Source organism: Zalophus californianus, chromosome 5, assembly GCF_009762305.2.
Source record: "Zalophus californianus isolate mZalCal1 chromosome 5, mZalCal1.pri.v2, whole genome shotgun sequence".
NCBI classification, from domain to species: domain Eukaryota; kingdom Metazoa; phylum Chordata; class Mammalia; order Carnivora; family Otariidae; genus Zalophus; species Zalophus californianus.
In genome coordinates, this window is record NC_045599.1 from 7,903,546 (window position 1) to 7,923,752 (window position 20,207).

Below are 20,207 nucleotides of genomic sequence, written 5' to 3' on the forward strand. Positions count from 1 at the left end.
AATTCCTGATTTCAATTCTTGTATGTATATACCTAGAAGTGAAATTGCTGGATCATATGGTAATTCTATGTTAAACATTTAGAGGAATTTCCATACTATTTTTTACAGAATCTCACCATTTTACTTTCCTAGCAAGAATGCACAGTAATTTCAATTTCTAATGGTTGATATTTTTTCTTTCTTTCCTTTCTTGTTTTTTTTTTTTAATTTTAATAATAGCTTTCCTAATGGATTTTAAAGTTTATTTCAGGTGGTTTTGATTTTCATTTCTGTCATAACTAGTGATGTTAACCATCTTATCATTTGCTTGTTGGCCATTAGTATATCTTCCTTGGAGAAATGTGTATTAAATTCTTTACCTATGTTTTAACTTGGCTGCTTGCTATTGTAGTTATTGAGTTTTAGGTGTTATTTATGTATTAGTATATAGAATACATACTTAGTCTTTATATATTTTCTGCAATCTTGTGAGCTTCTTTTCATTCTATTTATTGTCCTTTGATGCATAAAAATCGTTTTTGTTTTAATAAAGTCTATTTTTTTCCACTTTTTCTTTTGTTGCCTATGCTTTTCATGTTATATCTAAGAAATCATTGCTGAACTCGATGTAATGAAGACTTTCCACCATGTGTCTTCAAACAGTCTTCAAGTTTTAGCTCTTATTTTAGGTGTTTTATCCATTTCTGCTTATTTGTATATTACATAAGTAATGGTTCACCTTTATCCTTTTGCTGTGGTTATTCACTCTTCTCAGTACAATTTGTCTTCCTTTCCTCACTGAATGGCATGGGCATCCTTGTTGAAAATCATTTAATCATCCATGTGAGTGTTTGATTCTCGCTTTTCCATTCCATTCATTTAGTCTCTTTCTTTTTGTAATTACCACATTTACATTTTTATTTTATTTTAATTTTTTAAATTGGAGTGTAATTAATGTATGGTGTTATATCACTTTCAGGTATACAATATAATAATTCAAAAATGTACACATAATTCAGTGCTCATCAAGATGAGTTTTCTATTAATCTCTTTTGTCTGTTTCAGCCATCGTCTTACCCACCACCCCTCTGGCAACCATCAGTGCATTCTCTGTATTTAAAAGTCTATTTTTTCGGAGGGTGAGGTGAACCATGTGAGACGATGGACTCTGAAAAACAAACTAAGGGTTCTAGAGGGGAGGGTGTGGGGAATGGGTTAGCCTAGTGATGGGTATTAAAGAGGGCACGTTCTGCGTGGAGCACTGGGTGTTATGCACAAACAATGAATTGTGGATCACTACATCAAAAACTAATGATGTAATGTATGGTGATTAACATAACATAATAAATAAATTTGAGTAGACTCATAACTTGTAATGAAATTGAATATGTAATTAAATCCATTCAACAAAAAAGAAGAAGATAGCAGGAGGGGAAGAAAGAAGGGGGGAAATCGGAGGGGGAGAAGAACCATGAGAGATGATGGACTCTGAAAAACAAACTGAGGGTTCTAGAGCACTGGGTGTTATATGCAAACAATGAATCATGGAACACTACATAAAAAACTAATGATGTAATGTATGGTGACTAACATAACATAATAAAAAAAAAGGCATACAGATAAGCAACAGGTATGTGACATGATGCTCAATGTCACTAATCATCAGGGAAATGCAAGTAAAAATAAATAAATAAAAGTCTATTTTTTGCTTGTCTTTTTTTTTCTTTTGTTTGATCATTTTTTTCCTTAAATTCCACATATGAGTGAAATCATATGGTATTTATCTTTCTCTGACTACCTTATTTCACTTAACATCATATCCCCTAGAATTCACCCATGTTGTTGTTAATAGCAAGATCTCATCTTTTTTGTTATTGATGAGTGATATTCCATTGTGTGTGTATATATATATACATATATATATATACACAGATATAGACATAAACATATACACATACATATGCATCCATCCATGCATATATACACACACACCATATCTGAATTCATTCATCTGTGGATGGACACGGGTAATTTCCACATATTGGTTATTGTAAATAACACTGTAATAAACATATGGATGAATATATCTGTTTGATTTAGGGTTTTGTTTTCTTCGATTCATCATGGAATTTTTGGAACATGTGGTAATTCTATTTTTAATGTTTTGAGGAAACTCCGTATGTTTTTCACAGTGGCTGTGTTAATTTGTATCCCCACCAGTGGTAAACAAAAGTACCTTTTTCTTTATGTCCTTGCCAACACTTGTTATTTATTATTTTTTCAGTTTTGCCATTCTGACAAGTGTAAGGTAATATCTCATTGTAGCTTTGATTTGCATTTCCCTGATGATTAATGATGTTGATCATTTTTTTTATCTGTCTGTTGGCCGTTTGTACATTCTGGAAAACTACCTATTCAGGTACTCTGCTGATTTTTTAATTAGATTATTGGCTTTTTTGGTGTTGAGTTGTATAAGTTGTGGGGTTTTTTTAGATTTATTTATTTTAAAGGGGGGATGGCAGAGGGAGAGGGAGAGAGAGACTCTCAAGCAAACTCCCTACTGAAAGTGAAACCCAATGTGGAGCTTGATCCCACAACCCTGAGATCATGACCTGAGCTGAAACCAAGAGTTGGATGCTTAACTGACTGAGCCACCTAGCAGGTTGCCTTTTTGTTTTGTTGATGGTTTCTTCTTCCTTCCTTCCTTCCTTCCTTCCTTCCTTCCTTCCTTCCTTCCTTCCTTCCTTCCTTCCTTCCATCCTTCCTTCCTTCCTTCCTTCCTTCCTTCCTTCCTTCCTTCCTTCCTTCCTTCCTTCCTTCCTTCCTTCTTTCTCTCTTTCTTTCTCTCTCTTTCTCTCTTTCTTTCTCTTTCTTTCTTTCTTTCTTTTTCTTTCTCTCTCCCTTTCTTTCTCTTTTCTTCCTTCCTTCCTTCCTTCCTTCCTTCCTTCCTTCCCTCCTTCCTTCCTTCTTTCCTTCCTTCCTTCCTTCCTTCCTTCTTTCTCTCTTTCTTTCTCTCTTTCTCTCTTTCGTTCTCTTTCTTTCTTTCTTTTTCTTTCTCTCTCCCTTTCTTTCTCTTTTCTTCCTTCCTTCCTTCCTTTCTTTCTTTCTTTCTTTCTTTCTTTCTTTCTTTCTTTCTTTCTTTCTTTCTTTTCTTTCTTATTTCTTTCATATACTCTCAGTAGTTTAATTTTGATTGTTTCCCTTGCTAGAAGAGACTTATCTAGAAAAAATATTTCTCTGGCTGATGCCAAAGGAATTACTGTCTGTGTTTTCTTTAAGAGATTTATGGTTTCAGATTGCACATTTAGGTCTTTAAGCCATTTTGAGTTTATATTTATGTATTGTGTAAGAAAGTGGTCCAGGTTCATTCTTTTGCCATGTAGTTATCCAGTTTTCCCAGCACCATTTATTAAAAAGATGGTTCTTTTCCCCCATTCTATATTCTTTCCACCTTTGCCATAGATTAATTGACCATATAAGTGTAGGTTTATTTCTGGGATTTCTATTTTGTTCTATTGATCTATGTGCCTATATTTGTGCCAGTACCATATATTTTTATCACCTCAGCTTTTTTAAAAAATATTTTTAAGGCTTTTATTTGTCAGAGAGAGAGAGAGAGACCACAGGCAGGAGGAGCAGCAGGCAGAGGGAGAAGCAGGGTCCCTGCTGAGCAAGGAGCCCAATGCAGGACTTGATCCCAAGACCCTGGGATCAGGACCTGAGCCAAAGGCAGGTGTTTAAACAACTGAGTCACCCAGGCACCCAACTACAGCTTTGTAGTAGCTGAACTTATGGGACTATGATACCTTCAGTTGTATTCCTTTCTCTCAAGGTGACCTTGAATGTTTGGGTACCACACTGTTTTGATTACTGTACCTTTACATTTAATTTTCAAATCAGGAAATATGTGACTTCCTAATTTGTTCATTTTCAAAATTGTTTTGGTACATGAAGATTCCTTCATTCTGTTAATGTCTTGCATTACATATATTTACTTTCATATATTGAACAATTCCTGCATTCCAGGATTAAATCCAACCTGGTATATTGTTTAATTTTTTTAACATATTGATGCATTATGTTGCGTAGTCCAGAATCATTTCATTTCCAATCTGAAGGATTCCCCCTGACATTTCTTGTAGGACAGGTCTAGAAGTAATAAATCTTTACTGCTTTTGTGTATCAAGAAACTGTCTTAGTTTCTTTCTCTTTTTTGAAGAAAAAATATCCAGATATAAAATTTTCAGTAGACACGGTTTTTTTTCTATTATCACTTTGAATATATTATCTCATTGTGATCAGTTCTTGATTTCTGCTCAGAGAATAACATAACATAATAAAATTAAATTAAATTAAAGAAAAAGAACTGAGCAGATAATCTTATTGAAACTCCCTTGAACCGTCTTGTGCAAATTACTTATTTCTTCCTGCTTTCAATATAGTCTCTGTCTTTTGACAGTTTGATTAATTGTGTCTTATTGTGGGTCTTTTTGAGGTTATCCTACTTGGAATTTGTTGAGATTCTTGAATTGTATATTCATGTCTCATCAAATTTGAGAGGTTTCCATCATTTTTTTATTCAAATAATCTCTCTGTCCCTTTGACTGTAACCACCTCTGGGACTCCCATAATGCGTATATTGGTCCCCTTAATGATTTCCCACCTATACTTTTGCTTATATTCATATTTCTTCATCCTTTTGTCTTTCTGCTCCTCAGAATCTATAATTAAAATAGCCCTGCCTTCACTTTCTTTGATGTATTTTTTCCTGACTGTTGAAAACTTCTGTTGTATCTCTCTAGTGAATCTTTCTTTTCTTTTTCTTTTCTTTTCTTTTTTTTTTTTTTTTTGTACTTTTCAGCTTTAGAATTTCTGGTTGATTTCTTTTTAGAATTTACATCTCTTTTTTGTATTATCATTCTATTTTTTTTAAAGATTTTTATTTATTTATTGAGAGAGAAAGAGAGAATGGTAGAGAGAAAGCATGAGAGGGAGGAAGGTCAGAGGGAGAAACAGACTCCTCAACTGAGCAGGGAGCCTGATGTGGGACTCGATCCAGGGACTCCAGGATCATGACCTGAGCTGAAGGCAGTCGCTTAACCAACTGAGCCACCCAGGGGCCCTATCATTCTATTTTGACATCATTTTTTAAAAAATCTTTAGGTATTTGTGTTTTATTTAACTATATGAGTATATTAAAGGAAGTTTAAATTTTTGTCTAGTAATTCCGATTTCTGTTTCCTCATAGAGAGTTTCTATCAATATATGTTGTTTTTATGTACAGACCATGTTTTCCTATTCTTTGTAAACCTTGTGATTTTTTGTTCTTATTGTTGAAAATGAGACATTTGAAAGAAAACAGGTATCTCTCCCAGGCTATACAAACTAGCTCTTAAATAAATCATTATAGTACCATGCAAATAGTTTTATTACTTTTAAATTTTTCTGTCCTCTTCCAATTCATTCCTCCCCCCACTCATGACCCTGCCACCTATTGAACTTTTAAATTCTCCATAGCTTTGATGTTTCCAGGATATTATATAGTTGGAATTAAATAGTATATGTTCATTTCAGATTGGTTTCTTTCACTTAAAATATGCATTTAAGGGTGTTCTCTGTCTTTTAATGACTTGACAGCTTATATGTTTTTATCACTGGCTAATATTCCATTGTTTGGAAGTTTATCAGTTTACCAAATGAAGAACATTTGTTTGCTTCCAAATTTTGGAGTTATAAGTGCAACTGTGATAAACATCCATGTGTAGATTTTTGTGTAGACATGATTTCAAATTAATGACTGCTTGATTGTGTGGTAAGATAAGCTTAGTTTTGTAAGAAACTGTCAATCCTGTTCACAGCAAAAAATAATTTCTGTTGTATCACATCCTCACCGACATTTGGTCTTTTCAGTGTTCTGGATTTCGACAATTCAAGTAAGTATGTAGTGATATCTTATTACTGTTTTAATTTGCATTTCCCAAATGACATATGATGTGAAGCATCATTTTATATGCTTGTTTGCCATCTGCTTAACTTCTTTGGTTCTTGGTCGATTTTCTTAATTAGGTTATTTTCTTCAGTGTTGATTTTTAGTTCATTTTATATTTAGAAAACAATTATTTATCTGACGTGTCTTTTGTAAAGATTTTCTATGAGTCTGGGGCCTCTGTTCTCATTCTCTTGAGTTCTTCTTTCACAGACCAGAGTTTTTATTTTAATAAAGTCCAGCTTATCATTTTTTAAAATTAATTATGCCTTGGCAATGTATCTAAAAAGTCATTGTCATACCCAAGATTATCTAGGTTTCTTCTGTTATCTTCTAGCAACCTCGTAGTTTTGCATTTTACATGTACATTTATGATCCATTTTAAGTTAATTTTGGTGAAGAATGTAACGTTTGTGTGTAGATTTATTATTTATTTATTTATTTATTTTTATTTTTATTTTTTATTTGAGGATGTCCAGTTTTTCCAGCATGTGTATGCCACTGCTGGAATAAGTCTATGCATGCTGGTTATGTACTATTGATTGATGGTGTTGTAGAGTTCAACTATGTCTTTACAGATTTTCTGCCTCCTTCATCTGCCCATTCATAATATGGACATTGTTGGAGTCTCTCCAGTTTTGAGTGTGAATTCATCTATTTCCCTTGTATTTCTTTTAGTTTTTGTATCATGTAATTTGATACTACATTAGGCACATGCATGTTACCAATTATTATATGTGCTTGGAGAAACAGCCATTTTATCCTTATATAATATCCTTCTTTTTCACTTATAAATATCCTCATTTGAGGTGTATGTTGTCTGAAATTAATATAGCTACTCTTCTTTCCTTCAATTAGATTTTGATTGATATATTATCTTTCCATTTACTTTATTATTATTATTATTATGTTCAATTAGTACATCATTAGTGTTTGATGCAGTGTTCAACAATTCATTAGTTGTGTATAACACCCAGAGCTCATCACAACACGTGCCCTCCTTAATACCCATTACCTGGTTACCCCATCCTTCCACCCCCCTCCCTTCTGTAACCCTCAGTTTGTTTCCCAGAGTCCAGAGTCTCTCATGGTTTGTCTTCCTCTCTGATTTCTTCCCAGTTTTCCCTCCCATCCCCTGTGGTCTTTTGCGCTATTCCTTATATTCTGCATATGAGGAAACCATATAATTGTCTTTTCTCTGCTTGACTCATTTTACTTAGCATAATCCCCTTCAGTTCCATCCATGTTTAATCTATGTGTTTTTCCATTATTTTTTTAATTTTTTAAATATGCTTCCTAAAGTACAATTGCCACACGTTACATTTGTTTCACGTGTACAACATAGTGATTCATCATCTGTATACATTATGCTATATTCATAACAATTGCAGTTACTCTATGTTAATATTAAAATACTATTGTCTATATTCCCTATGCTGTATATTTTATTGCTGTCACTGGTTTATTCCATAACTGGAACCTTGTATCTGCCATGTCCTTTCACTCATTTTGCTCATCCTACCACCCTCTGGCAATCATAAGTTTTTTTTCTCTCCATTTATAGGTTTGATTCCACTTTCTTTTGCTTCTTTATTCATTTTTTTAATTCTTTTTCATTATTCTTTTTATTCATTTTTTAGAGTTTACATATAAATGAAGTCATATTGTGTTTGTCTTTCTCAGTCTGACTTATTTTATTTAGCATAATACTTTATAGATGAATCCATGTTATCACAAATGGCAAGGTTCAATCCTTTTTTTATGTCCACATAATATTATATTGTACATATATACCACATCTTCTTTATTCATTCATCTATCAGTGAATACTTGGGGTGCTTCCATATCTTGATTATTGTAAATAATAATAGGGATGCATATAACTTTTTAAATAAGTGTTTTCATTTTCTCTGTGTAAATGACCAGTAGGGGAATTATTGGATCATATGGTAATTAATTTTTGAAGAACATTGTAGTGTTTGTCTTTGTATTTAAACTGGGCTTATTGAAGACAACATATATTTGAGTGATGTTTTTCTTTTTTCATATTTTTAACTGAGGCTTTAGATCATTGAGTTTCAAACTAATTTTTGATGTAATATTTACCATATTCATTTGTTTTCCATTTTCTGCCCTTGTTAATTGTACCTGTATTTGTATTCCACATTTTCTCTGCCTTTAGGTGATTTTATTTTCTTTTTTAAAAGATTTTATTTATTTATTCGAGAGAGAGAGAATGAGAGATAAAGAGCACGAGAGGGAAGAGGGTCAGAGGGAGAAGCAGACTCCCTGCTGAGCAGGGAGCCCAATGCGGGACTCGATCCCGGGACTCCAAGATCATGACCTGAGCCGAAGGCAGTCGCTTAACCAACTGAGCCACCCAGGCGCCCATCTTTAGGTGATTTTAACTGAAGTTTTTTTCTCTTCTTTTTTTACCATATGTTATACTTCTTTTTTTTTAAATTTCCATTGTCCTACAGTTTGCAATATATATTTTTAACTAATCCTACTCTACTTTTGAATAAACAATATCATTTCAATATAGTGTGAGAAACCTTATAAAAAAGTAATTATAATTCCTTTCTCCCATCCTTTGTACTTTTGCTGTCATTAATTTTATTTTATATACAACATGTATATGCATATGTATTGTATATATAATTATACACAATTAGACATATTGGTGGTATTATTTTGAGCAAATTGTTATTTGTTGGATCAAGGAAAAATAAGAAAAATACATTTAAAAAAATTTTACCTTCCCTTATTCCCGGTTCGATATCTTTCTTTTTGTAGATCTAAGTTTCATTCCCTTTAAAGAACTTCTTTTCATATTTTTTTCAAAACAAGTCTAATAGTGACACATTCCTTCTATTATTTCTTTTCCTGTGAAAGTTTTTCTTTCTCCTTCACTTTTGAAGAATAATTTCACAGGGTACAGTATTCTATAATGATTTTTTTCTCTCTCTCAGCACTTTACGTGTTTCATTCAACTCTCTTCTTACTTACATGGTTTCTGAGAAGTCAGATATAATTCTTAACTTTGATTCTCTATAGGTTAAGTGTTACTTTTTTCTGGCTTCTTCAGGATTTTTTCTTTACCTTGATTTTCTGAAATTAGAAAATGTTATGCCTAGGTATAGTGTTTGTTTCTTTGTCTTTGGCATTTAAGCTGCTCAGTGTCCTTTGAACTTCCTAGATTTGTGATTTGGTCTCAAATATTTCTTCTAGTCCTTTCTTTTATTTCTGAATGTTCCCATTCTGCTTTTTTACGCTTTTTGTACTGTTATGCAATTCTTGGATATTATGGAGTTTTTAAAATAATTTTTAAAAATTATTTTTCTTGGCATGGGACAATGACATTTAGCATTTAGTGTAACCCAAAGGAAGAGGTGAGAGTAAGGAACCTAAATAATAACAATGAGCTCATTATGTACTTTTTAAAATGTTGTGTGTTCTAAGTAAAATTTTATATCAAATGACATGTTTTTAAATGAATAATCATATTTTGAAAATTATGAATTTCACATAGTTCTCACACATAATGGGCCATGTAAGAAGATAACTGAAGAGGAGTCATAGAACCAATGTTTTAGCAGAAGTCTAGAGTCTAGAGTTTTTTGTTTGGTTTGGTTTGGTTTTATTTCTGACTTTTCTCTTGACATATTTTAGAGAGTAAAATTTCTGATATCTGTGTTAGGACCTAAGTACTTTCTCCTTTGTCTAACTCTTAACTTTTGTCCAGGTCAAATACTCTGCATTAGATTATTTTATTACAAACTTTAACTTGGTGTGACTTACAGTTAAAGAATGTGCAACAGCAGTACATTCACCAAGTTCCTAGAAAAGATCATCATATGGTTATGGGGCTGTGAATGGTCCCCAGGAGGGGCAACAATGAGGTTTTCACATGAATCATTGTCAGGCAAACGTTGGAAATTACTTGTAATTGTGGGCTCTTAAGATCTGATTGGCCAGCAATTCTGAAGAATCTACAGATCTCTCACTCTTTTTTAATCATAATAGTTTTTAATTAATTTTTGTTAATAAATAAATATACTCCAGTTTAGAACTTTAGCTAATCATATTTTGAATCATATTTTAAGCAAGTTGGAAAAACTTGGAAAATATTAAATGCTTAGAAGTATTTGGTTATTGGTACTAAGTAGTAAATGCCTTCCTTTAGAGAAAAGAATTTGAGACAAATTTTGTGGTATGAGACAATCATTTCAAAAGCACAAAACTGTTTCTTTTTAAAGGTATCACTATAATATCATGCAATTCCTTGCAATGAGGAAATTTTCTATGATATAGTGGAAGATAGTGCTCACGCCATTCCAAAAAAGGCTTTTAATCAGTCAAGAACTTTCTAAATGCCAAATTGGTTTTAGTATAAAAACATAACAATTCATATCATGTCTTCCTTGGACCCTGGCATCATGACCTGAGCTGAAGGCAGACACTTAAATTACTGAGCCACCCAGGTGCCCCAGAAAGAAGCAAACCTTTTATATTTCCTTTCTAGTGCTGTAAGAAATTCGAATTCATGCAGAACTCTATGACAAACCTCAATATCTATCACTTATCCTGAAAACTGGGAAATAGAAGAACCAATATGCACCAGTTAAGAATACACTGTAATAGAAATAAAAGAAATAATTGTTTTGCTTATCAATAGAATGACTGAGGTTATGATATTTATTGTTCTTTGTATTATTTTAGTCATTTTTGGATATATATTAAGTATGGTAGAACTATTACATTGAATGATACTATTAAGTTGGGCTATTTCCATTATAATTTCTGCATATTAGTAAAACCTTCTGCAAATAAGATTGAGGAAATACTATGTCCTTTCTAATTACTAAAAATTACCACAACGAAAACAGAAAAAGTGTTTAGAAATATACAACTATTTTGTCAAATCTCAATTATTTTTTCTTCTAGATTATTTTAGTCCTTGTCTTCAATCCTGGAATAATAGTGTTCTTAAGGAGTATAAAAGGTGAAAGTAATCTACTTCTGAGGCTGCGGGACTAATGAGAACTTCCTCTACATTTTTACAGAGCACAGCTTCTGAATCACTCTTCTCAGGGCCTCTATCACCTCTTTGTTTCTCAGGCTGTAGATGATGGGGTTGAGCATTGGGGTCAGGATGGTGTAGAAGACAGCCAGAGCCTTGTCCTCTGTTGGAGATCGGAGGGATCTTGGGCGTAGATAAGTGTAAGCAAAGGGTGCATAGTAGAAAGTCACCACAGTGAGGTGGGTGCTGCAGGTTGAATAGGCCTTCTTCCTTCCCTCTGTTGACTGCATGTGGCAGATGGCAAAGAGAACGTGGCCATAGGAACATGCAATGCCAATGAAAGGAAACACAATCAAGAGTGTGGTGCTTACAAAGACTGTATACTCATAGACCCAGGTGTCCATGCAGGCAAGAGTCAACATGGCAGGGACATCACAGAAGAAATGGTTGATGGCTCTGGATTGGCAATAAGGGATGTGGAGGGCATATACAGTGTGGGCACAGGAGTTGATAGACCCTATTGTCCATGATCCCATTATCATTAGCACACACACTTTTTTGTTCATGTGAATGGAATAGTGAAGAGGAAAACAAATAGCCACATAACGATCATAGGCCATAGATGTCAAGAGTAGTGCTTCTGCAACTGCTAAAGTCAAGAACAAAAAGCTCTGAACCCCACATCCAATAAGTGAGATAGACTTGTTTCCAAAGAGATAATTGGAAGCCATCTTGGGGACAATGGTGGAAATGTAGTTCAGGTCCATGAGGGAGAGCTGACTAAGTAGAAAATACATGGGTGTGTGGAGATGGGTATCCAAGAGGATAAGGATGATCATGGACAGATTGCCAAAAAGAGCCATTAAGAAAATAAGTGCAATGAGAATGAAAAGAAAGAGGCCAATACTTGATGGTGGAAATAACCCCAATAAAAGGAAATCAGTTAATGTTTGGTTGTAATTTTCCATATTCTATTCTTTGGTTCCCCTGAAAGAAGAGAAAAACACATATAATACATAAAGAAATATGTGTTTTTTACTTTTTTAAAATTTTTATTTATTTTTTTATTTTTTTAAAGATTTTATTTATTTATTTGACAGAGAGAAACACAGCGAGAGCAGGAACACAAGCAGGGGGAGTGGGGGAGGGAGAAGCAGGCTTCCTGCCAAGCAGGGTGCCCAATGCGGGCTCGATCCCAGGACCCTGGAATCATGACCTGAGCCAAAGGCAGACACCCAACGACTGAGCCACCCATGCACCCAACTTTTAAAAAATTTTTAATCTAATTGTGAAATTTTCATTAAATACCCAGTTCCTTAAATAAATAAAGTTTCCTATTTTGAGAAAAAACTTCTATGTTGTTTCACAAAGTTACAGGTTAAGGTGGTAAGCATTTACATTCAAAATTTTCTGTAAAGAATTAATGAAATAATAAAAAGAAAATATCTATATCTACCTGAATAAGATATGAATAATTCTATACCCTTCATAAATTCACATATCAAAAATATCAAATATTTTAATTAAATATAAATATAATTCTTGTGCCAAGACTGAACACAAGTTTGTATCAGTTCAAATATTCATTTGGCTCATAATATGAATAAATTTAGTGATACATGAAATGTGTTTATGTTTTTATTCAAGGTTATATTACTCAAACTTTCAGGCATATATGAATAACTGTAGTTTTTTTGTCTTATATTGATAAGCAAGATTTGCTTCTTGTCACTCTGACCCACCTTGCTTAATAAACCTTCTGGAAAATCAGGTATCAGTTCATCGTGTGGACTCAGAAAATCACAAGTGTTTATTTCCTAATAACATCAGGTACAAATAGATAGTCTTAATTATTATATTCCTCCATTATCATTACTTTCAACCTTCCATTTTCGTTTCTTAGTATAGGGCAGACCCTTCTTCAGATCTTTTATAAACCATGTGTACTGCAGCCCTCACTATTTTGCTCAAGCATCCCCAAATAGAGGAATAAAATTTTAAAATGTCTTAGGGAGGCTGGGGAGATGGCAAAGTAAAAGGGTCATTAACTCACTTCATCCCTAGATACAACTAGATAACACTCATGACAGCATAAATAACCGAGAGAATGACCCAAAGACTGGCAGAGGGAACTCCACAAATAAAGGTAGAGAAGTCACTTTGAAGAATGTAGCAAGGCCAGGGAGGTGTTTGATGAGCAAAACAGACCATGACCACACATAATAGGGAGGGATCCACAATCATGGGGAAGAATGATTAACAGACTATCACACAGGAGGTCCCACATGGGGAAGACAACTTTCCACAACATTTGACTTTAAAAGAAAGAGGGGCCATCTTTCATGAGTTCTTACTACTAGCAGAAATCAAAGCCTGGAATTTTAAAAATCAGCTCTGTGAGAACCCCAAGGCCATTAGTAAGCTGAGTCCGTTCCCTTAAAGAGACAACATGACAAATAACCCATGCAATACAGCACAGAAGCAGAAGTTTGAAAAATACCTGGACATATAGGAGTGAATTATTTACTCATCTTAGAGTATTTCCCAGAGAGGCAGGGTTGCAGTACACATGGTTTATAAAAGATCTGAAGAAGGGTCTGCTCTATACTAAGAAATGAAAATGGAAGGTTGAAAGTAATGATAATGGAGGAATGTGATAATTAAGACTATTTGTATCCTCCATGAACAAAGGAACTGATAGGTAACATTTCCCTCTCCTGCCCCTCCCTAGCATAAACATAAGGCCACCTGCAGGAATGAGAACTGTGTAGACACTACCTGATTATATCAAACCTCACCCCTTCCTACAATTTTGTGTTTCCACCTTTTCCAGTGACGCTTCCTTCAGTCTTTCATTTACTGGTACCCTCCAGAAGACCAGTACAAACTCCTGCTTATACTGAATCTCTAGACCTATGAGTTTTGCAGGGCCTCACTTCCAGTGGCAGTGGTGGCAGGTCTCATTTTGCAAGCAGACTAGGGCACACGTGATAAAAGTAAACTCTACCCTGAACAGGGACAAAACACAGCCCACAACAGGAAAAGAGAGCTTCTACAGACAAGTGGACTGAAAGAAAAAATGGCCAGGACACGATGGCAAACCACACACAACACTCATAAACGACACTTTCTGAATGCCAGACCCTGGAGAATAGGTGACACTGCACTACAGGGTACTACAGGAACTCTTATTAATAAGGCCATTACCTATGACAGCAGGAGATATAGCTGACTTGTCTAACAAAGAAATAGACTCTGAGAGTTAGATAAAATGAAGAGAAACAGGACTATGTCCCAAATGAAAGAAAAATACAAAACCACAGCAAAACACCAAAGCAAAATGGATATAAGTAAAATGACGATTAGATAATTTAAAGTAATGATTATAAAGACACTCACTGGATTTGAGAAAAGAGGGGAGGGCATCAGTGAGACCCTTAATAAAGAGATAAAAAGGAACCCATCAGAAATGAGGAACACAACAAATGGAATTAAAAATATACTTGATGGAGAAAAATATAAGACTAGAGAAATCATAGGAATGAAATAATGACCTGGAAGACAGACTAATGGAAAATAATCAGGTTGAGCAAATAAGAGATAACAATTATGCAAAATGAGACTAGACGAAGGGAACTCTGTGACTCTATCAAGTGTAGTAACATTCACATGATAGGAACCCCAGAAGAAGAAAAGAGAGCAGAAAATTTGTCTGAAGAAATAATTCCTAATCTGGTGATGAAGGAAACAGATATCCAGATCCAGAAGGCAAAGAGATCCCCCAAAAAATCAACCTAAAGATATCCACACCAAAACACATAGTAATTAAAATGGAAAAAAAAAAGGAGTGATAAAGAAAACAAAATAAATAAATAAATAAATAAAGCAACAAGAGAAAATAATACTATTACATACAAGGTAAATCCCAAAAGGCTGTCGGGATTTTTCAACAGAAACTTTCCAAGTCAGAGAGAGTGCCACAATATATTCAAAGTGCTAATATGGAAAAATCTGCAGCCAGGTATACTCTGTCCAGCAAAGCCAAAATTCAGAATAGAAGGAGAGATAAAGAGTTTCCCAGACAAATGAATATTAAAAGAGTTCATGACCACTAAACCAACCCAACTCAAATATTAAAGGGAACTCTTTGAGTGGAAAGAAAAGACCATACATGACAGTATGAAATTAGGAAACACAAAAATAGTAAAAAAAAAAAAAAAATCTGTAAAAATCAGTTAAGGGTTTCAGAAAACAAAATGTTGTAAAATATGACAACATATACCTAAATATGCCAAAGATAGGAGTAAAGAATGTGTTCAAACTTAAGTGATCATCAACTTAATATAGAATGCTACATACAGAAAATTCTATATACAAGCCTAACGGTAACCACAAATAAAAAGCCAGCAATAGATATTCAAAGAACAAAGAGAAAGGAAAGCCATCCAAGTATATCATTACAAAAAAAAAAAAAAAAACCATGAAAACCGGAAAGATAAGAATCAGAGAAAACTATAAATACATCCACAAAACAAGTAACAAATGGGAATAAATACATATCTATCAATAATTACTTTCAATATAAATGGATGAAATGCTCCAATCAAAAGACATAGGGTGACAGAGTGGATTAAAAAAAAAAAAGACACATCTATATGCTGCATACAAGAGATACATGTCACACTCAAATTTACTTGCAGAATAAATGTGAGGGAATGGAGAAACATTTACCTTGCAAATATGTGTCAAAAGAAAGCCAGTGTAACAATACTCATATTGAACAAAACGTTTTTTTTAAGATTTTATTTATTTATTTATTTGAGAGCGAGAGAGAGAGCATGCATGCATGTGCACACACAGTGTTGTGGAGGGGTAAAGGGAGAGGGACAAGGAGACTCCTTACTGAGCACAGAGCCTGACACAGGGCTTGATTTTAAGACCCTGAGATTGTGACCTGAGCTGAAATCAAGAGTAGGTCACTCAACCAACTGAGTCACCCAGGTGCCCCTATATTGAACAAAATTTCCTGTAAAACAAAGTCTATAACAGGAGACAAAGAAGTACACTATATAACCATAAAAGGAACAATCCAACAAGATGATATAACAATTGTAAATGTTTATGCATCCACTATCAGAGCATCCGAATACATACAACAGTTAATTAAAAAGCATAAAGGAATTAATTCCTAATAAGAAAATAATAGTAGGGAACTTTAATTTCTGACTTACATCAATGGACAGATCATCCATATAGAAAATCAAGAAGGAAACATTGGCTTTGAGTGACACCCTGGACCAAATGGACTTAATATATATTCAGAACAGCCCTCCCTAAAATAGCAGAATACACATTCTTTTCAAGTCACATTCTCCAGATTACATAATATATTAGGCCATGAAACAAGTCTCAACAAACTAAAAAGATCTAAGTCATACCCTTCCTCTTTTCTGACCACAAAATTAGAAAAAAGAAGTTAACCAAAAGAAAAAAAATAATATGGAAAGATCACAAATACATGGAGGTTAAATAATAGGGTACTAAACAATGAATGCAGCAACCAAGAAATCAAAGAAGAAATAAAAAATTACAAGGAAGAAATGAAAATGAACACAACAATCCTAAAATCTTTGGGATGCAGCAAAAAAAGTTCTAAGATGGAATTTTACAGTAATGTGGGTTTAATTTAAGAAGCAAGAATAATCTCAAATAAACACCTTAACATTGCACCTAAATGAGTTAGAAAAAGAACAATAAACAAAACCTTAAACCAGGAGAATAAAATAAATAATAAAGATTAGTACAGAAATAAATGATATATAATCTAAAAAAATACAAAAAATAATAATAAAACAGATCCAAGCAAACTGGAGTTTTTTGAAAAGATCAATAAAATTGATAAACTTCTGTCCAGGCTCATTAAAAAAGAGATAGAGACGGGGAGACAGAGACAGAGTCTAAATAAACAAAATTACAACTGAAAGACAAGAAATAACAGCCAGCATTATTGAAATACAAACACTTTTAAGAGAATATTATGAAAAATTATATGCCAAGAAATTAGACAACCTAGAGGAAACTCATATATTTCTAGGAACATAATATCTAGCAAAATTGAAGCAGGAAGACATAGAAAATCTGAACAGAGTGATTACCAACAATGAAACTGAAACAGGATCGGAAAAGTCCCAACAAAGACCAGGACCAGACATCTTCACAGGTGAATTCTACCAAACATTTAAATAAAAGTTAATACCTATTCTCTAACTATTCCAAACAAAAGAAGAGGAAGAAGATATTCCAAATTCATTTTATGAGGTCAATATGACCTTATACAAAAATCAGATTAAAATTTGCTTGGAACGACAAAAGACTTGGAATAGGCATAGAAATCTTAAAAAAAGAGAGAGAGAGAGAGAGAAAGAAAGAAACTAGGTATCACAATTTTAGACTTAAGTTATATTACAAAGCTGTAGTAATCAGAGTATGGTGCTGGCACAAAAATGGACACATAAATGAATGGAACAGAATAGAAAACCCAGAAATCTACAATTATATGGTCAATTAATCTTCTACAAAGGAGGAAAGGATATACAATGAGAAAAAAGTCTCTCCAAAAAATGGTGGTGGGAAAACTGATAGCAACATTCAAAATCATGGCATTGGACCACTTTTTAGCACCATACATAAAATAAACACAAAAAAGAAAAACAAAAAAACCTCAAAATAGATTAAAGACCTATATGTGAGACCTGAAACCATAAAAATCGTGTAAGACAGCATAGGCATTGATTTATCAGACATTAGCCATAGCCACATTTTTCTAAATATTTCTCCTGAGGCAAGGGCAATAAAACCAAAAATAAACTATTGGGACTACATCAAAATTAAAGCTTCTGCAAAGCAAAGGAAGTGATCAACAAAACCAAAAGCCAAAGTACTGAATGGGTGAAGATAATTGGAAATGAGATATCTGATAAACGCTTAGTATCTATACTTTCAACGCCATCCCAATCAAAATACCAATGCTATTTCTCAAAGCCCTGGAACAAACAATCCTAAAATTTGTATGGAATCAAAAAAGACTCCGAATCGCCAAGGAAATGTTGAAAAAGAAAAACAAAGCTGGGGGCATCATGTTGCCTGATTTCAAGCTATATTACAAAGCTGTGATCACCAAGATGCCTGGTCCTGGCACAAAAACAGACACACAGACAAATGGAACAGAATAGAGAGCCCAGAGATGGACCCTCAACTCTATGGTCAAATAATCTTCAACAAAGCAGGAAAAAACATGCAATGGAAAAAAGACAGTCTCTTCAATAAATGCTGCTGGGAAAATTGGACAGCCACATGCAGAAGAATGAAACTCGACCATTCTCTCACACCATACACAAAGATAAACTCAAAATGGATGAAAGACCTCAATGTGAGACAGGAATCCATCAAAATCCTGGAGGAGAACATAGGCAGTAACTCCTTGAACTTTGGCCACAGCATTTTCTTTCAGGATACATTTATAAAGGCAAGGGAAACAAAAGCAAAAATGAACTTTTGGGACTTCATCAAGATAAAAAGCTTCTGCACAGCACAGGAAACAGTCAACAAAACTAAGAGGCAACCCACGGAATGTGAGAAGATTTTTGCAAATGACACTACAGACAAAGGGCTGATATCCAAGATTTATAAAGAACTTCTCAAACTCAACACCCAAAAAACAAACAATCTAGTCAAAAAATGGGCAGAAGACATGAAAAGACACTTCTCTGAAGAAGACATACAAATGACTCACCAACACATGAAACAATGTTCATCATCATTAGCCATCAGGGAAATTCAAATCAAAACCACATTGAGATACCACCTTACACCAGTTAGAATGGCAAAAATGGACAGGGCAAGAAACAACAAATGCTGGAGAGATTGTGGAGAAAGGGGAACCCTCTTACACTGTTGGTGGGAATGCAAGTTGTTACAGCCACTTTGGAAAACAGTGTGCAGGTTCTTCAAGATATTAAAAATAGATCTACCCTATGATCCAGCAATTGTACTACTGAGTATTTACCCCAAAGACACAGATGTAGTGAAAAGAAGGGCCATATGCACCCCAATGTTCATAGCAGCAATGTCCACAATAGCCAAACCTGTGGAAAGAACCAAGATGCCCTTCAACAGATGAATGGGTAAAGAAGATGTGGTCCATACATACAATGAAATATTACTCAGCCATCAGGAAGGATGAATACCCAACTTTTACATCCACATGGATGGAAGTGGAGGAGATTATGCTAAGTGAAATAAGTGAAGCAGAGAAAATCAATTATCATATGGTTTCACTTATTTGTGGAACATAAGGAATAACATGGAGGACATTAGGAGAAGGAAGGGAAAACTGAAGGGTGGAATTCAGAGGGAAAAATGAACCATGAGAGACTATGGACTCCCATAAACTGAGGGTTCTAGAGGGGAGGGGAGTGGGGGGATGGGTTAGCCCAGTGATGGGTATTAAGGAGGGCACGTATTGCATGGAGCACTGGGTGTTATATTCAAACAATGAATCATGGAACACTACATCAAAAACTAATGATGTACTGTATGGTGATTAACATAATTTTTAAAAGTCTAGTATTTATCTAAAACATATAAAGAACTTATAAAACTCAACACCCAGAAAACAAATAATGCAATTAAAAATGGGCAGAAAGCATGAACAGACATTTCTCCAAATAAAATATCCAGATTGCCAACAGACACATGAAAACATGCAACATCACTCGTCATCAGGGAAATGCAGATTGAAACTACAATAAGGTATCTTCTCACACTTGTCAGAATGGCTAAACCCCCCCCCCCACACACACACACAAACAACGTGTTGGAGAGAATGTGGAGAAAAAGGGAACCTCTTGGGGCGCCTGGGTGGCTCAGTCGTTAAGCGTCTGCCTTCGGCTCAGGTCATGATCCCGGGGTCCTGGGATCGAGCCCTGCACTGGGCAACCTGCTCGGTGGGAAGCCTGCTTCTCCCTCTCCCACTCCCCTTCCTGTGTTCCCTCTTTTGCTGTGTCTCTCTGTCAAATAAATAAATAAAATCTTAAAGAAAAAAAGAAAGAGGAAAACTCTTGCACTCTTAGTAGGAATGCAAACCAGTGCAGCCACTCTGGATAACAGTATGGACATTCCTCAAAAAGTTCAAAATAGAAATAGCATATGATCCAGTAA

General features: G+C 34.4%; 1 protein-coding gene across 1 annotated transcript; it reads right to left on the reverse strand.

Moving 5' to 3' along the window:
• Positions 1-10,980: 10,980 nt before the first annotated feature.
• On the reverse strand, positions 10,981-12,009 carry LOC113929561 (olfactory receptor 2L8-like). Its single transcript, XM_027606539.1, has one exon. The coding sequence runs from the start codon at positions 11,954-11,956 to the stop codon at positions 11,018-11,020; it is 939 nt and encodes a 312-aa protein (XP_027462340.1). The 5' UTR covers positions 11,957-12,009; the 3' UTR covers positions 10,981-11,017.
• Positions 12,010-20,207: the final 8,198 nt, after the last annotated feature.